This window comes from Staurois parvus, unplaced genomic scaffold (assembly GCF_062004578.1).
Source record: "Staurois parvus isolate SC_StPar_1 unplaced genomic scaffold, SC_StPar_1.0 ptg000200l, whole genome shotgun sequence".
In the NCBI taxonomy this organism is placed as follows: Eukaryota; Metazoa; Chordata; class Amphibia; order Anura; family Ranidae; genus Staurois; species Staurois parvus.
In genome coordinates, this window is record NW_028317996.1 from 2,752,012 (window position 1) to 2,773,816 (window position 21,805).

General features: G+C 46.0%; 1 protein-coding gene across 1 annotated transcript in view; it reads left to right on the forward strand.

The window, feature by feature from the left end:
- ATF7IP2 (activating transcription factor 7 interacting protein 2) overlaps positions 1 to 21,805 on the forward strand; it is a 96,399-nt gene that overhangs the window by 19,910 nt on the left and 54,684 nt on the right. The window contains exons 3-4 of the mRNA XM_089678230.1: positions 5,604 to 5,695; positions 16,081 to 16,215. Of these exons, the coding sequence (XP_089534356.1) occupies positions 5,604 to 5,695; positions 16,081 to 16,215 (227 nt within the window). The remainder of the gene's footprint in view (positions 1 to 5,603; positions 5,696 to 16,080; positions 16,216 to 21,805) is intronic.

The window sequence follows — 21,805 nt, forward strand, 5'->3', positions numbered from 1 at the left end:
CTCAGTGAATTCAAGCGTGGCATCGTGATAGGTTGCCACCTGTGCAGCAAGTCCATGTGTAAAATTTCCTTGCCACTAAATATTCCACGGTCAACTGTGGTGGTATTATAAGTGAAGGCAACTGGGAAACAGCGACTCGGCCACGAAGTAGTAGGCCACGTAAAATGACAGAGCGGGGTCAGCTGAAGCGCACAGTGCGCCGAAGTTGCCAAGTGTCTGAAGGCCACACGAATTTTGGAGGTCTTTAGCTATTGACTCTGCAGATTAGCACAACAGCAGTGCATAGAGAGCTTCATGGAATGGGTTTCCATGGCCGAGCAGCTGCATCTAAGCCTTACATCACCAAGTGTAAAGCAAAGTGTCAGATGCCGTGATGTAAAGCACACCGCCACTGGACTCATGAGCAGTGGAGACATGTTCTCTGGAGTGATGAATCATGCTTCTCTGTCTGGCAATCCGATAGACTTCCAACACAACAAACACTTTACTCCTGCGCTAGGAAAGGACTCAGTAGACCCAATAGGAATGTTCTGGAATTTTCTGGAATATGCACTGCTTGCTGCCCTCAACAGACCAGGGTGGTCTGAATACACCGGATGCAAATGGAGAAACAGAAAAAGGGTGCATCGACCTAGTGCATTATCGTTTAAAATAATTTATTAAAGAAACAAAAATAGGTATCATACTCACAATAGACATAACACAGGCATGTCAAACTGAACAAGATGTATGATCCAAACAAAATCTGAGTCCATACGATGGAACCCTGGATGACCAAACGGCCAGTTGGTCCATGGCATAAAGTACATTTGTGATGCCGCCCTTGATGCAGCTCCTCTTCTTTCCAAACTGTGCATCTCGGCCATTGTGCTTCAGCGGGCCCTTTTTGGCTCAACTGTTGGTCTGTGGACCAGACCTCCCAACAAGGCTCTGGTGGACCTGCCCTTTCTAGCTGACCATCTCTTTGGCACTACCCTGGATGGGGGCAAGAGTACCTTCCTCCCTCAGGCTAAGAAGGGAAAGGAACCTCGTTGGAAGTTGGGGCCAATGTTTACGGCACATAAACATGTTTTTCACCCCTCCAGCTCTGAAGTCAAGAGTTCCAGGCCCTTTAAGGCCCCTGCAGGTGGCACCAAGCGTCCCTGGCCCAAGAAGTCCTCCAAGCCATCGGAGGAGTCTCCCAGAGCATTAAGGTTTACCCCCCAACCGCTTCCAGGGTGGAGGGCATCTTTGCAGGTTTCTGAGCCCTTGGACCTCCCTCATTCACGACAAGTGGGTTCATGAGATCATTCTATCAGGATACAAGATTGTTTCATTCCCTTCCGCCGGACAGTTTTTTTTTTTTTTTCCTTTTCCCATCCAATCTGTGGCTTTCACCAGGTTGCCTGCAAGCCCCGTACGGGGCTGTGCAGGAACTGCTGCTTTGCTCGGGGTCGATGGATTTCGGGGAAGCTCGCTTGCCCATCAACATCCTGGCGCTTCAGCCTATCCAGTTTTCACTGACTCATTGGACGGACAGTCTGTTGGGTCTGCCGACCACAATTCAGTCAGACAGCACCACTGTGGTGGCGTATGTCAATCATCGTGGGGGGGGCACGAGCAGTGCAGTAGCGGCACTGGAAGCATCTCACATTCTGCAATGGCCAGAGGTCTGTTCCGGCTCTGTCCGCCGTACACATTGCAGGCATTAAACTGGCAAGCGGATTATCTCAGCCGTCAGACGTTGGATCAGAGGGTGAGTGGTCCCTACATCTGGCAGTGTTCTGTCAGCTCTGCATTCGCTGGGGGACTCTGGACATGGTTCGTCTGGCTTCCCACCTTAATCGGAAGGTTCCATGGTTTGTGGCACGATCATTGTATCCCCTGGCAGATGCACTGGTGGTACCATGAGATCAGTATACTCTCATCTACGCCTTCACACCCCTTCAACTGATTCCTTGTCTACTACATAGGATAGAGGCCAAAGAGATCCCAGTCATCCTCATTTCTCCGGACTGCCCTCGTAGTCCGTTGTATGCTGACGTGGTGCAATTGGTGGCAGATACTCCCTGGAGGCTGCCTCTTCGGAAAGACCTTCTGTCTCAAGGGCTGGTCTTCCACTCTGCTTTACAGTCGCTGGCTTTGACTGGCTATTGAGAGCCTGGTTCTGAAGGACAGGTGGTTGTCTGGCTCGGTGATTCCGGCTATGTCGAAGGCCCATAAGTCTACCTCCCGGACGATTTATCATCACACCTGGAGAGCCTATAGTGGTTAGTGTGAAGTCTTTGGATTCCGTTCACGTTCCTTCATTGTGGCTCGGGTTTTCGATTTGGCCTTCCTCCCAATGGGGTGTGGATCAAAGACTTGTTGACCAAATCTATAGATTATGAAATATAATATTTCTCTGTTATGATTTGGTAAATGAAGAGTTCTTACCCAGAAGTGAAATGTTTAACACGACAACCAAAATGTATTGGTGAATAGGATGGAGGTCTAAACTAACACAATCAATCTATCTAGTTACATAAAAGAAACATTATTAAGAAAGCTCGAACATATTACAAAATACAAACCGTGAGACAGAAAAGACATAAGACAAACATTTCGATATAAGTGCAAGGGATATATTCCATAATTACCATGGAGTTGGACATAAAAGTTCCATTCCCTTCCTCTGGTGTTCCAAAAAAGGTCCCTCTCCCCTCTCCAATTTTCATAAAGTATCTTATTGTTTGGCCAGTCTATTCCCTTTCATAATTGGCTAACTTCAAATCACCTGTATTGCCACACCCTTTGTCATTTAAGCATGCCAGTTCATGACCTTTTGCTGGGAAACTTAAGTATTCATGAAGGGCTGGCCAGCTTCATTGCATATCTAAATGAGGTATCCTTTTGAAGTGCATATTTGGGAAGCCAACAGGTCTGTCCCATTGTTAGGTAAACTAACTCTCTGCTGAGAATCCTCTTTCAGACAGTTGGTTGCCAAAGACTTCTGTTGTAAAGAAGGTGTAATTTAATAGAATATTTCCTTTTGGCAACTATGGTATCTATAGAACAGGAATTTATGGGAAGACATATATTGCACACCCAGACTGATACAGCTCTAACTGAAATATATTCATAATTACAATATTAGTGTTTAATGGAGATTTCACATAAACTCCTCTAACAGACTTGACAATTGATTGTACTCAACGCAAGTCTCTGCTCTGGCTGTTTTCTTTCAGCAGCCCTTAGCTACACATTCTTTGGTCCATACTTTCATTCAGGGGGGTTCATCACGTGGTCCCTCCTGTGCGCTCCCCTTTAGTCACCATGGGATTTGAATTTGGTGCGGTCGGCTTTTCAGTGGCCTCCATTTGAGGCTATTTAGGAAATCCCCCTTACTTACGCTTTCGCAAAAGGTTGTCTTCCTTGTAGCTATCACTTCGGCTCTGAGGGTGCCAGAGTTGGCAGCTTTGTCCTGTAAGCCACCTTATATGGTTTTACACAAGGATAAGGTGGTACTTCGGCCTTCGTCTTCCTTTCTGCCAAAGGTGGTGTAAGATTTTCATTTGAGGATATTGTTCTTGCCTCACTGTGTCCTTGACCGATGCACCCCAAAGAGGTGGCTCTGCATCACCTGGATGTGGTCTGTGTGATTCACGTGTACTTGTCTGTAACTGCTGCATTTCTTAAGTCAGACTCTTTGTCCTCATGGAAGGTCTGAAGAAGGGCCTGGCGACATCTTTTGCCACTATTTCTTGTTGGATTTGGCCGACGATTGTTACGGCGCACTCGACTAGGGTAGTTGGCTCCTCCCTAGGCATTCCGACTACAGGCGTATGTTTCTCACATTTGCAAGGCAGCGACCTGGTCATCTGTGCACACAACATAAAGTTGATGTCTTGGCATCCTCCAATGCCAGTTGTGGCAGAAAAGTTTGCAGGTGGAGGTTTAGGGCTCCCGGGCCTCCCCTTTTGGGGGGGGGGTGTGTGTGTGTGTGTGTGTGTGTGTGTGTGTGTGTGTGTGTGGTTTTTTTTTTTGGGGTTTTTTTTTTTTCCTTAGTTTCCTACTCCTGGCTATAAAACCCTGCTTTTAAGGTTAAAAATTAAGCTGCTGTATCCCTTGATTAATTCAGAGAGAGGGATTTTATCGTGAGTACAAAAAATCCATTTGTTTTCTCCTCCACTGAAACATCACCTGCTTTGCAAGATGGATTATTCCGGTGATTCTCGTTGTTCTGGATTGGCCCAGGTAGATTTGGTTCTGTGACCTGAAGGCTCCTGGTGGATGCGCCACGGGTTCTTACAGATCTTTTGTCTCAAAGACCAATTTACCATCCTGATTCATGATCTCTGGCTTTAAAAGCATGGCTTTTGAAGCTAGGGCCCTAAGGGACATAGTTCTGTCTGAATCCGTTATTTCCACAATGCTAAATTTTAAGATGTCTACTTTCTCAACATCTATTGACGGCATTGTGCATTTAAGGCATCTTTTTGCTTGGTGTGAGGCTTTCATCCCAGGAAATTTCTCCATGGAATGGATACTTGTCTTTTTTACAGATGGGTGTGGACTAGCATTTGGCCTAAGCACCTTCTCTTTTTCTTTCCCTCTCCCACCCTATTTTAGACACTGTCATTCCTGAAGGTCTTCTTATTGCACTGTCTCCAGGTAGATTGGGAAGCTCCTCATTCTAGCCTGTAGACTTGGGGACAAAGTTGTACCTTTTCCCTTTCAAAATGCACATCACTATGTCAGTTAGTGCAGTGCTCCATGGGCTTTTCAGCATCAGGCATCTGTTTCTCAAATTTGTAAGGCTGCCTGTTGTTCCTCCTTTCACACATTCATCAAGTTTTACCAGGTGGATGTTCCGGCCTCATCTGATGCCAACTTCAGTCATAAAGTGGTATTCAACCCAAAAGCAAACCTGCCACTAGTCCATCTAACACTGTCCTCCCCCCAGAGTAACAGTGCAGCTGTCCAAAGGTACCTCTGTGCTCCTTCATACAGAGTGTAGTCACTTTAATACAGCAGGTGTTACTGGGCAGAAAACTGAAGGAAGGAGGTACGAGAGAAAAAAGATAACCAAACCAAGAGCAGGGATCCAAGAACGCCAAAGCCAAACATCACATCCCCAGACTAGCCGGGGGAGCGTGGGAAAGGTATATTGCAACCACGGCTCCCATATTTTCAAGAATTTTACATTTGGGAGTTGTTGCAGATACTCTACATCTGTTCATTGATCATCATAGTGGTCATACGGTCCCGCACTCCCTGAAGAGGGACAAACTGGCTCTTCCAGGCCTGAGCAATTGTTCTAGAGGCTGACAAAAACAAATAGGAAGCCAACTTCTGCTGATGAGCCAAGAGGCCCAGGATGGGACAATGAAGCAAAGCATACCAAGCATCCCGTTGTATAGAGAGATGGAACAAGGTGAAAAGGAGGCCAAACACAGGAGACCAAAAACTAAGCAGCCTTGGGCATGACCACCAGATGTGTTTTGAGTTTTTAAATGTTTTCTGATTTTGCATAGCAGTGCTTCTGCCAGTACAAACTTGTCACAAGAAATCTCTGGGAGTTTCTTAATGTTTGTAATGATGACCCATATAATTTTTTTATTTTTTTTTTTTAATTCTTGAAGGTGACTATCAAAAAAAAAGATCTTTTTCTGGAGATTCTGATGTTTCTGAGGCAAAACGAGCTAAAACTTCAAACAAAACCCTATTGGATGAGGTGTGTAAATTGTCTTTCCTAGATTTCATAGTACTGGAGTGCTGTATATTAAATGAGTATCCTTAAATATGGCTACATTTTCATAACAAACATCTAGTAGCACCATAATTGGAGATGGTTAGCAAGGCAAGTATGTGATATCAAATTTTCCTTCCAGATATGAGTGTTTGCTAATACAACATACAGCTAAATATTCTATTTATAACTTCGTAACAGGACTGTCAATGTGGCACAAAAAGTAATAAACAAGGAAACTAAATCTAACTCCTGATTACCCCGAATTCTAATTCTGTGTGTAATTTCACAATGAGCACATGAACATTTCAATTTAAAGACTACTTTTCGTTAAAATGTTTTAAGAATGAAAAGCGACAGTCCTTACATTAAATGAGAAATGTCCCTTGTGCTAATGGCTGCAGTCTTTCATCCTCTACCCATCTGAACCCCTACAATAGTAATCGTCCCGTGCTGTGGGGGTTAATAACACCACTTGACCTGTCATAAAGCACTCGAGAGTACTAAATAAGCCAGCCCTTCCTGTCCCTCCTCCTTGATACATAGAAGCTGTATTATAGCTTTCATTAAGGCACAGCAATCTATGAATTGAGGAGGCAGACTTTGATTTTTCATGTTTAAATTCAGCGGGTGTTCTTCCTTTTTTTTTTTTTTTTTTTTTTTGCTAGAAAATTACTCCCAAGCCTAATATATATTCTGAAAGCAGAGGCCCTGAAGAATAGAATAAATGTTTAAAAAAATTTTTTGTGTTACACAATATTTGCGCAGCCATTTATCAAACACACGTTTTCAGGAAAAAATACACTTAAATTAATTGTAGTGAACACAATATAAACAAAGGCTTTTCCAGCACACTTGCCTGCAAAGCAACCAAATTGGCCTTGTCTAACCGTGTTTATAGGTTGTGGTGGTTTCCACATTCTTGAACAGTTGAACAAACCCAATATAATACCCAATTTTTTGGTAAAATATGATGTACCGAGTAAATGGATACCAAACATGGTAAGATTATGCACGACCATGGCGACAAACTACAGCGCTTAAAATTCTCCATAGGCACCTCTTGAATAGCCTTTACAGTTTACTAGTTTTGAGGTGAATTTGAACTCTGGTGCCAGAAATATTACCCTCTTTCTGTTCTTGGCAATACCCCACATGTGCTGTGCAATTACTGTTTACACATGCATGCAGGACCTATGTGCATGTTTTGCATTTGCACAGGGAGAAGGGGGGGGTGGTTCCCCCCCCCCCCCCTTTTTACTTTTCTGGCTAAGGGATGAACAAAATCGCTTGTGATGGCTTTGACAGTGACTTGCTCTTTATTGAGAGATCAATTGATTGACTGCTTCTCTGGCGGGGTAAACACTTCCAGATTCATTCATCACAGAGGAGAGGGAGGAATGGAAGTTTATCCTTCTCCTCTGGGTACAGCTGTCCTGACCATTTATAGAGGTCCTGGGCTCCCCTGTGAAACAGGAGAGCCTAGGAACAGTGGCAGGAGAGGGGCCCTTTCAAGCCCTGTAAAATTGATTAGGTGACTGTAAAGCCACCCGGATCACTTTGACCTCCAAAGCTGGTCAACAACTGTTTAAAAAAAAAAAAAAAAAAAAAAAAATTGTTCGGGGGATGTACTGGAAGTGGTTAATTCATTTGCCTGTCCTTAATTCATAGAGGATATTTCATTGATTAAAACTATATAGTTTCTATGATTGGGGGGGCGAAAGGGTGGGCATAGTTGGCACTCCTGGCAGGGAAAGGAAGGAATATTACTGAGATGGCATGCAAGTACCGTCTGTTGTGCCGATGGTGGGTTTTTTGTGTTTTTTGTTTTTTTTTGTTTAGGTTTGTTTGTTTATTTTTTTTCTTTATCGTACATCGCAGGACACAGAGCGGGCTATTCATGACTATGTTGGTTATAGGTGACTGGACCCTGGCCGACCAGAGAGGAGGTCCTCCCTTGTATAACCCCTCCTATACAGGAAGTACCTCAGTTTCTTTCACTAGTGTCTGTAAAGTGGATGGTCATTGAAAGTGTTGCTGTGCTCTTGGAGCATACCTGAAAGTCCATAATGGTTCCAGAGAATCGGGACTTTACTCGGATCCATTTGGAAGGCTATGCGCTAAAATGGATGGTACCCGAGCCTCGCTGGGTAAGGAGAAGAATCCTTGAGGGTTTGCCTGTAATGCAGCCTTACGTCGCTGGACCCTGCTCAGATGGAACCCTGTGCAGTTTTAAAATCTGACCAAGGCGCTTCCAGCGGGGTGCTATGCGGGTCCAAGACAGTAGCCCTTCGGCATGGGGATTGAGTGCTTGAAGTTTTGTATGACAATGGCTGCTGTGATGGGTGAAGGTTGATGCCTGATGGAAGTCAAGGACCTGCAGCAGGACTGGTAAGATATCATAATTTTTTTTTTTTCTCTTTGTAAAGAGAAACAAAGCTCTAAATTGGAGGGAAAAGGAGGTGTGAGACTGTGGGTAGGGAATGCGGCCAGAAACGGAAGTCGGCCATATTTTGTTAATCTGGAGGCCAGGACACACGTCGGCAGCTGCTGCTGCTGAGAGATATGTTGTGGCTGGGACACAGAGCGGGCTATTCTTAGGGGGAAGTGTGGCCAGTCAGTCAGGAGCTTCCCTAGGTGGCTCATAAGGCAGCATTTGCATTGAGTGTTTACTTCAGCACACTACTTGCATTGCTGTATCATTGTGATTTGTGTTACTAGTGGAAGTGCACAGTTTTGTGCTCTCTGAAGTAATGTCTTCCAGAAAGCAGAGTGGGGGAAGGTGCAGCAGGAAAGGGCACTAATGTACCACCACCAGGTCCTGAGGAACCTAGCCACTGCGTCTGTCTGGCATTGTGGCTACTACTGGGGCTTCTGCCTCAGCATATGTAACCCAGGATGATCTTGCTTCAGCCTTTGCCAGTTTAGAAGATAAGATTGCTGGGATGATTGCATCAGTTTCTCAGGGGACTAAAAAAACGGGATAGATCCCTGTCACTAGAAACACAAAACGTGAAGCCTGAGGATGAGGAAGAACTGAAGGCAGGTCAGGCAATAGAATCTGTCTGAGGAGCGGTCTCTGCATCCCAGTCTGAGATTTCTTTTAGTCGAAGACCTCACTGATCTTGAACGATCTGGATTCAGGCTCCCTCTGATGAAAACTTTATTCTTCCCTGGGCTTTTTGAAGCCTTCACAGAGTACTCAGGCCTTTCTGGTGCATCCTCTTCTGGAGCAAATTATGTCTGCTGACTGGAACCCCCCAGACAGGGTTTTGTTCCACCAAAGAGGTTTTCTGTTTTGTACCCCATGGAACAAAAGTTTAAGAAATGGGGGTTGCTTGTAGTGGATGCAGCGGTTTCATCTCTGAATAAATCTTTAACGTGTCCTGTGGATAATGTACAGGTTTTCAAGGATGGAGTCTCTCCTTAAGGCCTCCTTCTCCCTGGCAGGTTCTGCCACAGCCAGTTGTGGCAGCTGTTGGCATTTGTCAGTCTTTCTAACCGCGTCCAGCAACGGATTGGAAAACCATCAAGGCAGGGGGAATGCTCGGCCAAGGATTTGGAGGACGTTCCGTGTGCTTTGTGTTTTTGCAGTTGTTGCTCTTATCTATTCAGTTCAGCAAATTTCTTGCTTGTCCCTCTTATCAGTGCACAGGGTTTTGTGGCTAAGGAGTTGGTCAGCAGAACTGCCATGCAAAAAATTGTTGGCAGATTTTCCCTTTCATGGGGAACGGCTGTTTGGGGGAGATTTGGACAAATATATCCAAAAGATTTCAGGGGGTAAAAGTACTCTTCTACCCTCTAAGGGGAAATCCAAACGCCCTTCTTTTAAGGTATCGGGCTTCGGTTACTGGGCCCTATTCTACCAGGCAGTCATTTTTGCCACACACAGGTCCCAGCTTCCAGGGGTAGATCTCAGAATCAAAACCCTGGATGCAAAAAGTCATCTAAGAAAGATCCAAAAGTCCGCCTCCTTATGAAGGGGCACCCCCACTTGTTCGGGTGGGTGGAAGGCTTTTGAATTTTGTGGCCGCTTGATGGGCTCTAATCCAAGAGAAATGGGTCATTGCCATGATTTCTCTGGAGTGCAGACTAGAATTTTGGGTATTTCCCTCTCCCTGGTCTCTAAGAATAAATGTACCAACAACTCAAGAGAAAAGAAAAGCTTTATTTCAGGTACTCGATTACCTATTGGCTCAAGGAGTAATCGGAGGTTCCAGACGGCGAAAGGTTTCAGGGGTTTTATTCAAACCTGTTTACAGTCCCAAAACCAAATTGACCTCAAGGGGCTAAATCGGTTCTTAAGTTCTGATCCTTTCGTATGGAATTTGTTCGGTCAGTAGTGGCCTGCCTATAGGAGGGATATTTTTTGGCATCCATAGACATCAAGGATGCATACCTGCATGTACCGATATTCATTCCTCACCAAAGATTTCTGCGGTTAGCAGTAGGGGCTCATCATTTCCAGTTCATAGCACTACTGTTTGGACTGACCATGGCTCCCAGAGTTTTCACAAAAATTCTTGCTCCGGTGTTGGGGCTCCTCAGAACTCGGGGAGTATCGGTCACAGGTTACCTAGACCAGGGCTTGAAAAAGCCGCTCGCCAAATGCAAGGAGAAATTCCTCTGTGGCGAGCGGTGTGCACAGATGAAGCTTGGAGCGACTGCACCTGTGCTCCAAGCCTCATTGTGAAGTCGTGTTCCGGCTTACAACTTCCGGTTTCCAGCTTCTGTGGCACCGCTGCCGAGGGGACAAGTGCAGGAGAGGTCCGCTCTCCTCCGCTGAGAGGAGATACCCTCTCCACCGCCGCGGGGGACAGTAAGTACTGTGCACAACATGTCCTATCACTATAATGGAGTACAGGGGAGCTGGGATATACATTACTCAGTAATGTATATCCCAGCTCCCCTGTACACAATTATAGTGATATGACATGTATACAGTAATGTATATCCCAGCTCCCCTGTAATCCATTAGTGATATGACATGTATACAGTAATTACTGTATACAGGTCATCACTATAATGGAGTACAGGGGAGCTGGGATATACATTACTCAGTAATGGCCGGAGGTGGGGTTGGGGGCGGACCTGGGCAAGGTTGGGTGGGGCAACTGGTGGCGAGTACGGTTGTTTTTTTTTTTTTTTTTGTGACCGGCTAGTAGGTCTGGACTTGAAATTTTAACCCCTGATCTAGACTATATCTCTTGCTCAGAAATCGGTCAGTGACAGATTTAAAGCAGAATGTGGTCCTTATGATGCGGATCCTGGAACGGCTGGGCTGGGTGCTCAACTTCAAAAAGTCAGCCCTGGAACCGGTGTGGAGCCTGTAGTACTTGAGTGGTCCTAGACACTGTTCAGGCAAAGGTATTTCTGCCTCTAGGGAAACGTTGCGCCCTGAGGAACGAGGTTTTAAGGCCAAGAGATATCCTTCAAATTGCCTCTGAGGTTGCTTGGGAAGATGGTGTCCTTGTTTGAGGCTATTCCCTATACTCCATTCCACTCCAGACTGCTGTAAAGATATATGCTGTTTGGAACAAAAAGATTCTGGCCCTGGATTACTGAATGTCTCCAGAGGTGCAGCAGAGCCTGAATTGGTGGTTGATCACTCAGTTTTGGAGAAGGGAAGATCCTTTCAGCCAGTGGTGTGGAAGTTTGTAACCACAAATGCAAGCCTTTCAGATTGGGGGGCCGTTCTGAAGAAGATCACAGTTCAGAGAACATGGCTTCCACGGGAAAGGGTTCTTCCCATCAATAGAAAAGGGTTCTTCCCTTCACTGGAACTTGAGCAGTGAGGCTGGCACGGAGATATTGGACATCCAGGCTTCAGGCTTGGCCTCTAAGGATTCAGTCCGACAATGCCACAGCAGTTGCATACATCAACCACCAGGGTGGTACCAAGAGCCAGAGGTGCCCAGAAGGAGGTGAACTACATTCTGACCTGGGCAGAGAAACATGTTCCAGGTCTGTCAGCAGTGTTCATTCCAGGTGTGGAACGTTATCCGGCAGATCATCTCAGTCTCCAACAGTTGATTCCAGGGGAATGGGCTTTGCATCCCGATGTTTTCAAGGAAGTCGGCCAGCAATGAGGTTGCCTGGACATAGATCTATTGGCATCCAGGTTTGACAACAAGTTCAGTCTTTGTGTCCAGAGTAAGGGATTCTTGTGCGGCAGGGGTAGACGCCTTAGTGATCCCTTGCAACCAGTTCTCACTGTTTTTATGCCGTTCCTTCGATCCAGCTGCTGCCGTGTCTCTTATGCAGGATTCAGGAGGAGTCTATTCCTGTGATACTGATTGTTTTCCGGTCTGGTCCAGGAGGGCTTGGTACGCAGACATAGTGAAGATGGCAGTAGACGTATCGGCCAGTCCTGTTGTCTCAAGGTCCCATATTGCACCCAAGCTTTATGGCCGCTAAATTTGACAGCGTGGCTATTGAAACCCAGATCCTGAAGGATAGTGGCGTGTCAGATTCGGTCAACCCCATCATGTTTGGTGCTAGAAAGGAAGTTTCTAGGAGCCTTTTTATTACACAACCTCGAAGGCTCACAATGCCTGGTGTGTGAGGTTCACAGCACTCAGGAAAGTATGTGATTGTCAGGATTCTGTTTCTTCAAACAGGGTTGCAGGGTTGGCTGTTGGTACCATTAAGGGCCAGGTTTGAGCATTAGCTTCCTTCTTTTTTTTTTTTTTTTTCTGTTTTTTTTTTTCCCTGTGGCCCATTGCGTCTCACTCTTTGGTGTGCACTTTTTTTTATAAGTAATGTGTATGGCTCCTCCTGTCAGGTTGCCTTTTGTGTCCTTGGGACTTGCTGCCAGAAGGGCCTAGGAAGGGGCAGGCGGCATCCAAGGTGGCTTTCTCATTGGAGCCGCCAATTTATCATTCAAGCCTATGGTTTGAAAGGTAAAGTCCCACCCTTTTGGGTGAAAGCACACTCCACCAGAAGTGTGGGAGGATCTTGGGCAATCCGCCATCAGGCATGTCAGAGCCGCAGAGGATTCTGCTTTTGGCTGCAGTGTTTAACGAGTGGCTGAGAAGGTACTGAGGGATTGATGGCTATCATGGTGTCACCCTCCCATCAAATTTCTTTATTGCTTTGTTACTTCCCACAGTCATGAATTGGTGTCTTATGATGTACGATAAAGAAAACTGAATTTTTAACTTTTTTTTTCTAAATGCATACCTGTAAATATCCATTTCTTGGAGTACATCACGCAACACAGAGGTCCCACCCCTCTTTTGGGAATGTCATTGCTTGCTACAAAAACCTGAGGTTCTTCCTGTATAGGAGGGGTTATATAGGGGGGGACCTTCTCTCTGGTCAGCCAGTGTCCATTCACCTATAGGTGGCCTATAGCCCACATAGTTATGAATAGCCTGCTCTGTGTCCCATTTATGTACTCCCAAGAAATGGATTTTTTTTTCTACAATACTTGCCTGTAAAATCCAATGATAGTGTGTACTAATTTTTAAATCAAAACACAAGAGTCTCTCTCTGCTATCTGCATGACTCACTCTTATTAGATTAAAGCGGTGCTGCTTCTAGCACTGAATGTCTTGACCACCGTGTGCATGGCATTATGAAATCTGAAGACCAAAGAATTCTGGGGTGCAATGTATGGCCCAGAAAGTTGGGTCTTTGTCAGAGGTCATGGGTCTTGCAGCAGGACAATGACCCTAAACACACATCAAATGGCACCCAGAAATGGTTTAAAACAAAAAGCACTGGAGAGTACTGAACTGGCCAACAATTAGTCCAGATCTAAATCCTATAGAGCACCCGTGGAGAGATCTCAAAACTGCAGTTGGGAAAAGGAACCCTTCCAATCTGAGAGACCTGGAGCTATTGGAGAAAGAAGAGTGGTCCAAAATTCCAGTAGAACGGTGTAAGAAACTCATGGTTACAGGAAATGATTGATTTCAGTAATTTTTTTCTAAGGGGTGTGCTACCAAATATTAAATTGAGGGTGCCAATCCATCTTTAGAGTTTTGGGTGGGATGTGTCAGATTTGGCTTTTTGTTTGTCCACTTTGTGTCATACGCATACAAACGAGAGAAACCTGAGAATGCCTAAACATTAGTTATTACAATGATTTTCTGCGCAAAGTGGTACGTTCTCTGACAGAAATGTAGGGGTGCCAATTTTTTTGGATATGACGAAGTTTCTCTGAGCCTGTGAAGAGTGGGGTATATCACTTTGCTACATTCAGCTCTCAGGTTACACTCCGCTCTGTGTTCCAGCTCTACAGTGTTTGTCATGTCCCCACCCTCAGTTTTCTGTTGCTGAGGAAAATCCTTTCATCTGTGTGTTGTAGAAGGCTGTACAGGACTGTACTGTTGCTGACCTCTAGAGGTTTTATAAGCCAATGGCAGGCAGCTCCATTTCCTTTTGTGCCTATACCAATCCTTCCTAAGTACCCCCAGCTGGAAGACGCATACACACAAGCCCATAGTCCACTCTAGGTATTAAGCTGCTGTAGAGCCTACTCTACCTATTAAGCTTCTGTATATTTTTATCCTCCATCTCTTACAGCCACCCATTATTTTTGTTTTAGATTGAAAGCGTTAATACACAACTGCTATTGATTATTATCATGTGCAGTTGTTCCCCTGCAGCTCCACATGCTGTGATTCAGATGTTAACATTGCTCACCCATCGCTCTAAGTAACCTTCCAGTTTTCTATATGAACAGTATGTATTCTTTAGCGGGTATAGTACTGACTACAGCAGGGGTGGGCAAACTTTTTGACTTGAGGGCCGCAATGGGTTCATATATTGGACCCGGGGGCCGGACCAAGAGTAGATGAATGATGTGTATGTGTCATCCATAGTAAGTATAGTAATATTCCCCCATAGTAAGCATAGTAATTCATCCCCCCTATAGTAATTCATTCCCCATATTAATTCATCCCCCATATTAAGTCCCCAAGTCCCCCCTGTGTCAATTCACTTACCTTTGCTCCGCGCGTTCCTCTCGCCGTGTTCCCGCGCCGTTCCGGTCTTCAGGGCGGACTGTGAGAGGAGCCTAGCTCTCCTCCCCTCACGTTCGTCATGCTGCCCCGCCTACACTCATCCTGACAGCCACATCCGCGGGCCGGATTAAAAGGTCCGCCGGGCCGTATATGGCCCGCGGGCCGTAGTTTGCCCATTGCTGGACTAGAGCCTAGTGGATATATATTCGCTGGGTATTTTCACCCTCGTTCTTTTTTCTGGTGACCACTTTCACCAAGGCAGTCATGCAAAATCCCAAATTTATATTCTTTAGCAGAAGAGGCACCTGTTCAGTGACGTATGTCTAAATCTGTCCATAGATGCCTCGTCTGGCTGAGCAGAAGAAAAAAAAAACTGATTTCCCCCATCCCCATGGATGGATGAATCCCTTTCATTGTGCCATTGTATTCTGACAACAAGTCTCCTTCACTGTCAGAATACACCTATCAGTGGCTGCAGCCGGTTGATCGACACAGGTTTTCCAGCAGTCTCATTCATTCCTTAGATCAACTTCTGTCAAGCGGAAACGGCCATAGAGGGGATAAAATCCCCTCATGTTGGATTTTCTTTTTTTTCTTTTCCTCTTGCATTACCAGGACAGGAAGTAAAAGGGGTAAACTTCCTTAACAGGACATGGCAAAATTCAACCAACAGGGGTTTTACTGCTTCTAGGGAAAAAAGTTTGCATATATGTCCTGAATTTTGAATGGGTTGAACATAAATTAGCGCAGGATTGTGGATCTGATTCTGAACCCAAATCTTACTCCTGCCATTGGTCATCAGAACCCGCAAGTGGCATATGCTGGAGCACATGTGTCAAACACAAGGCCCGCAGAACTAATGCAGCGAACCAGGCCATTTTAATGTGGCCTTTGCACCTCTCCTGCCGCTGTGCACCCCCTCTTCTCTGCCCCCACCTTGTCCCAGCAGTCGGCAGAGAGGAGGACAGCACTCCTACATATCCTGCACTTCGCTTGTCTCTACCTTCCCTAACATCAGCATTCAGTAGACTCCAGCAGCTGACTGCTGCCCTCCTCCAGACTCCGCACTTTCTGCTTCCCAGCTCCACCCCCAGCTTCTTTCTGGCAGCAGCACAAGGTGTAAGGGAGGGTGGGGGACTCTTGACTTCTGATGGTGGGGGCCTTTTGACATCTGATGTAAGGGGTAGTGGGGTGTTCTGAACATTTAGTCTTAGATACAACCAGCCCTTTGAGGGCAACTATAATGCTGATACGGCGCTTCAATGAAATTGAGTTTGACAACCCTGTTCTAGACTAAACTCTACATACGGTTTCTTCAATATGTTGTAAATTTGGTTTTTAATGTTTTTGCACTACACATAACATGTACAATTTTTTGTTTTTATTTTCCTTCACCAGATTGACTGTTTAATTCAAAGAAGAATACAAACTGTGTTTAAGGAATCTTTTGACCAAAGAATACAGGATTTATCCCAACAAATCAACCTAATTCAGTGCAAAGAAGATAACACTGATGTACTTACCCAGCAACTTGTATGTTTACTTTTTGCATTTTTCTAAAGCTGGCATAGATTGTAATATTTCTATCAAAGAACTGCATGCTGGTACAGCTCTGCCTGTTATTTTAGGGCTGGGACCATCCAGGGTTAGGTGTGTGACTTGACTGATGGACAGGAGCAGAGCACATGCAGTAAGCCTTTTGGAAAAAGGAAAGGCACTTGGGTATTTCTCTATTCATTGAAGGACACTGCTTTATTTCTCACAAATGGGTTTGGTGCTGCCACATTCAGAAGCCGAACGCTAGTGCAACTTAATCTGAAAGCATACCTAAGGGGCAGCTCTCTGGTGTGTGTGGTCATACCCCACCCCCCCCCATCTGCAATCCAGGATTCAGTTTTTGCCTAGCGTCTTAGTTCGGAAACAGCTTGTAGCTCCAATATTTGTCACTCCAGAGAACACATCTCCACTGCTGTAGAGTCCAGTGGCAGCGTTCTGTACGCCACTGCATCCGATGGTTTGCTTTTCACTTGGTGATGTAAGGCTTGGATGCAGCTGCTCGGGCATGGAAACACATTCTGTAAAGCTCTCTACGCACTGTTCTTGTGTTAATCTGAAGGCCACATGAAGTTTGAAGGTCTTAACTATTGACTCTGCAGATAGTTAGCGACTTCTGCGCTTCAGCATACACTGACTCCACTCTGTCATTTTACGTGGCCCACCATTTGGTGGCTGAGTTGCTGCTTTTCCTATTTGCTTCCACTATGTTATAATACCACTAACCGTTAACGTGGAATATTTAGTAGGAAAGAAATTTCACGGATGGACTTATTGCACAGGTGGCAACCTATCGTAATACCACGCTTGAATTCATGGAGGTGATTGGAACACCTGAATCCAATAATTTGGAGGGGTGTCCCAATACTTTTGGTGTGTTTTGTTATATACACTGTTTAAATTTTTTTTTTTTTTTTTTTTTTTTTTTTTCTTCTTCAATCAGCATATAGCATCAAGTCAATTAAACTCCTGGGCTATTGATCTGGTCAATAAATTAACAGGTGCACTGGATGGGCAACAGTGAGATGACTCCCAAAACAGGAATGGTTTTACAGGTGGAAGCCACTGACATTTTTTCCCTACTCTTTTACACTACTCAAAAAAAATAAAGGAACACTTTTTTTATTACTAGTATAGCATCAAGTTAAACTACTGGGATATTGATCTGGTCAGTTGGGTAGCAGAGGGGGTTGTTAACTTCATTAACACCAAAGCAGCTGAAACTGATTAACAGGTGTACTAGATGGACAACAATGAGACAACCCCCAAAACAGGAATAGTATTACAGGTGGAGGCCACTGATATTTTCCCTATTCATATTTTCTGACTATTTTTCACTAGTTTTGCATTTGGCTAGGGTCTGTGTCACTACTGATGGCATGAGATGATACCTAGACCCTACAGAGGTTGCCCGGACAGTCCAACTCCTCCAGGATGGCACAGCAAAATGTGCCATTGCCAGAAGGTTTGCTGCATGTCCCAGCACAGTCTCAAGAGCATGGAGGAGATTCCAGGAGATAGGCAATTATTCTAGGAGAGCTAGACAGGGTTGTAAATGGTCCTTAACCCATCAGCAGGGCAGGTATCTGCTCCTTTGTGCAAGGAGGTACAGGATGAGCACTGCCAGAGCCCTACAAAATTACCTCCCAGCAGGCCCCTGGTGTGAATGTCTGACCAGACAATCAGAAACAGACTTCTTGAGGGTGGTCTGAGGGCCCGACATCCTCTAGTGGGCCCTGTGCTCACTGCTGGCACCATAGAGATTGATTGGCATTTGCCATTGAACACCAGAAATTCATTTTGTTTTTTTTTGTGGTCTAAACTAAAATATTCAAAATGTACATGAAGCTAGAAATTTTTGTTTTAGATAGTGTAGTTTAAACTCCCAACAGTGTGTGTGTGTGTGTGTGTGTGTGTGTGTGTGTGTGTGTGTCCAGTCATCTTACAAGACAGCTTCACAGGAGAGAAGGTCCTCCCACCAGGAAACATTCGATCCACTTTTCCCCCTATAAGTAGCCTCTCTCCCCAGGCATCCTTGGTATTCGTGTTTCCTCCAGATAGGATCGACTCCCTGTTTTTGTTTGTTTTTTTTTTTTTATGGCCGCATGGCAGGGTGCAGAGGCCTCCTGGATGGGGCTACCCCTTTTTCTCCTTTTCAGCAAGGCAGCGGCCTTGCGGAGTGGCCTCATTCAGGGTTCCCTACGGACTGGGGGAGACAGCACCCCCTCTTCTATGTTCCTGCGGGGCTCACCAGGGGGGCTAGAGTCTGCTCTGCCAACCTATTGGGCAAGGGACCACTACCCTGTGGGGGCAAACCCTACCTTTCCTCTGCTGCGTGCCATCTCCAACGAGGAGGCGCAGGTTGATGATGTCACGCCCGAGGGACGGGAAGCGGACCGCCGCCATCTTGGTTATGGGAGGCGATCCGCAAGTTTGCCCCACGCCACAGCCGCTACATCCACTGTGGCCGTGAGGGGAGGTCCATGCAACCGGACCCGGGGGGGCAGAGACACCCCCTCCCTACAAACAGAGCCATACCGAGGGCGGGAATGTGGCCAGAATATAGGCGGATTTGTCCGAGCTGGGGGAGGCCAGCAGCAAGGTAGGATATGAGCCTGTCTGCTGGCATGACCCCCTACCCCTCATGCTTCCTCCTATCTGCTGTCTCAGGGAGGGGGGTGCAAGGTACAGTAAATTTTAAACCAGCAATAGCAACAACCTGTGTTTCCAGAACCCTAGACTTTTGGTTGGGCTAGCTCCGATCTCACCTTTAACATGGCACGCCGGCTGAGGAAACTCTTAAATCACTACCGGTCTTCGAATAAGCGGTGGCCTTTACTGCAGACGCATCAGCTGAAGATCAACTGTGCTCAAAAACTCAGCCCGCAGAGCTTTTTGGTTGAAATCCTGGCAGGGGGACATCGCTCCAAATCCAGACTCTGCGGCCTGCCCTTCGAGGGAAAGTTCCTCTTCAGGCCAGAATGGGCTGCAGTCCTCGAAAGGACTGCCGACAAAAGGAAAGGATTTCCAGTCCCCAGCAGGCAAGCGGGACAGAACTTTTTCGATCCAACAGGCAGCATGCATAGAGAGTGGCCAGATTTCAAGGACCGAAGACAGGCAGGGTCTCAAAAAGAGGAAAGGACAAGGGAGGCTTTCTCTTCAACCCTAACCAGGACAAAACCAAAACTCCGTCCAAGTGACTGGCTGAGCCAGGTGGGAGGAAGACTGGGACACTTCCACACACAATGGCTACAGACTACCCAGAATGCATTCATCCTAGACACAATTCAAAACTGCTACAGGATAGAATTTTCACAACTTCCCCCCCCCCCCCCCCCCCCGTTACAGGTTCTTCGCAACAGGGAGGAAGGAAAGGCGAACACACTTGTGAACCTCCTGGAATAAATGCTCCAACAGAACGTGGTCCGTCAATTGGAGGAAGAGAAAAGGGAAGGGGATTCTACTCCCCATATTATTTTTTTTTTTTTTTTTTTGTCTATGAAGTAAGAGGTCTGGGAAATACAGACTGATACTCAACCTAAGGAAAGTGAACAAATTTGTAAAACCCAAAACATTTCGCATGGAGACAATCTACACGACAAAAGAAATCCTCCCTCCCGGAGTATTTATGGCATCAATTGACCTAAAGGACTCATACCTTCACATCCCAATAAGGGAGGAGTCAAGAAAGCTCCTAAGGTTCGCGCTAAGGGGCAAGAACTGAACGATCTTGTTCCAATTCAATGCATTTCCGTTCGGTCTGTCTTCAGCACCAAGGATATTTACGAACATTCTAGCGGAACCTCTGGAGGCCTTGAGGCTAGAAGAGATAAACGTTATCCCCTACTTGGATGACCTACTCTTGTTTATGGACACAAAAGAGCTCTGAAATGACATGTGGCGCATACAATATCCTTCTTGGAAAACATAGGATGGCTAATGAATATGGAGAAATCAGTTAGTCCCTTCCAACAGAATCACATATTTGGGATACATTCTGGATTCCACAAGCACCTGCTTATACCTCACACCATAAAAAGCGCTTGAACTACAACAAGACACGAGGAGCTTCCAGGGGACAACAATTTGCACAATCAGAAATGCCATGAAGCTCGTCGGCTACATGACAGCAGCTTTACCGGGGGTACAATGGGCGCAACTACACGATACAGAATCGCGTCCTCTCCCACTGGAACGGCACCCAAGCATTAATGGATTCCAGCATTTGCCTCACACGAAAGTGAGAGAGTCAGAGTGGTGGGGAAACATCCACACTCTGGAAGCCTGGAGAAGATGGAAACAATCCAACCCAACAAAAATCACCACAGACGCAAGCATGTGGGGGTGGTGCACACATGGAGGGTTGCCTGACCCAGGGCAAGTGGGATCTGGAAACTGCAAAATGGTCATCATACTTCAGGGAATTACTGGCAGTTTTTGAAGCGTTTAAGGCCTTTCAGGAGAAAATAGAAGGGAAAGCGATTCAGATCCTGTCAGGCAACATGACGGCCGTTGCATACTTGAACAGGCAAGGAGGCATGAGGTTCCCAAGGTTAATGGAATTGGCGGAAACCCTCCTGAGCTGGGCAGAAAGAAACCTAAAATCAATCATGGCGGTCTGTCTGAAGGGAGACCTAAACCTGTTAGCAGATCAACTGAGCCGAGAGGAAATCAACCAGTCAGAATGGTGCCTCAATCGCCCAGCGTTCGCCCAAATCTGCAGCAGATGGGACACTCCCTCCATAGATCTTTGAAGGCAGAAGTACTTTCCTAGTTTTGCATTCCTTCTGCTGGCAAAGAGACCTTCAGAGTTCAGGGACAGATGCTCTGGCCCAGCCATGGGAGGAGGACCTCCTTTTTTACACTTTTTCACCATTCAGACTACTACCAAAAGTGGTACAGAAAATAGACGTCTCCAGCCAGAGTCATCCTGATCACTCTGTTCTGGCCCAAAAGGTCATGGTTCTCCTTCCTGAAGAAGCTGAGCCTAACTGACCCGTGGACGGTACCACCCACGAATGACCTACTAATGCAGGGGGTAGTGGTACACCCACACCTGGTAAAGCTGTCCCTGACAGCATGGCTTCTGAGCAGAGTAGGCTAGCTAAAAAAGGCTGATCGGAGAGAGTGGTCGCCACCATCTTGGATGGGCAGAAAGTCTACAAATGCCATTTACCACAAAATCTGGAGGAAGTGTTCCTACTGGAGAAATGGGAACAAGTCGCCAGGAGCTCCTATCCTAAATACAGTACTCTAATTCCTTCAAGCCGGGGCAGACAAGAACTCAGCCTCTAATACACTCAAAGTGCAAGTAGCTCCCCTGTCTAACTTCCTGCCGTTGAAGTTGGCAAAGGATCCCGTGGTGGTCAGATTCCTGAGGGCTATCTCCAGACGCAGAGTCCCGTGCGCGCCTATATACCCTCTCTGGGATCTTGGCACAGTTTTCAAAAGTTTACAACAGGAGCTATTCAAACCCTTGGGAAAATTTATCTCTCAGGCACTTGACTCTCAAAGCCACCCTCTGATGGCCCTAGTCTCTGCTCGCAGAGTCAGCAAACTGCAAGCTCAG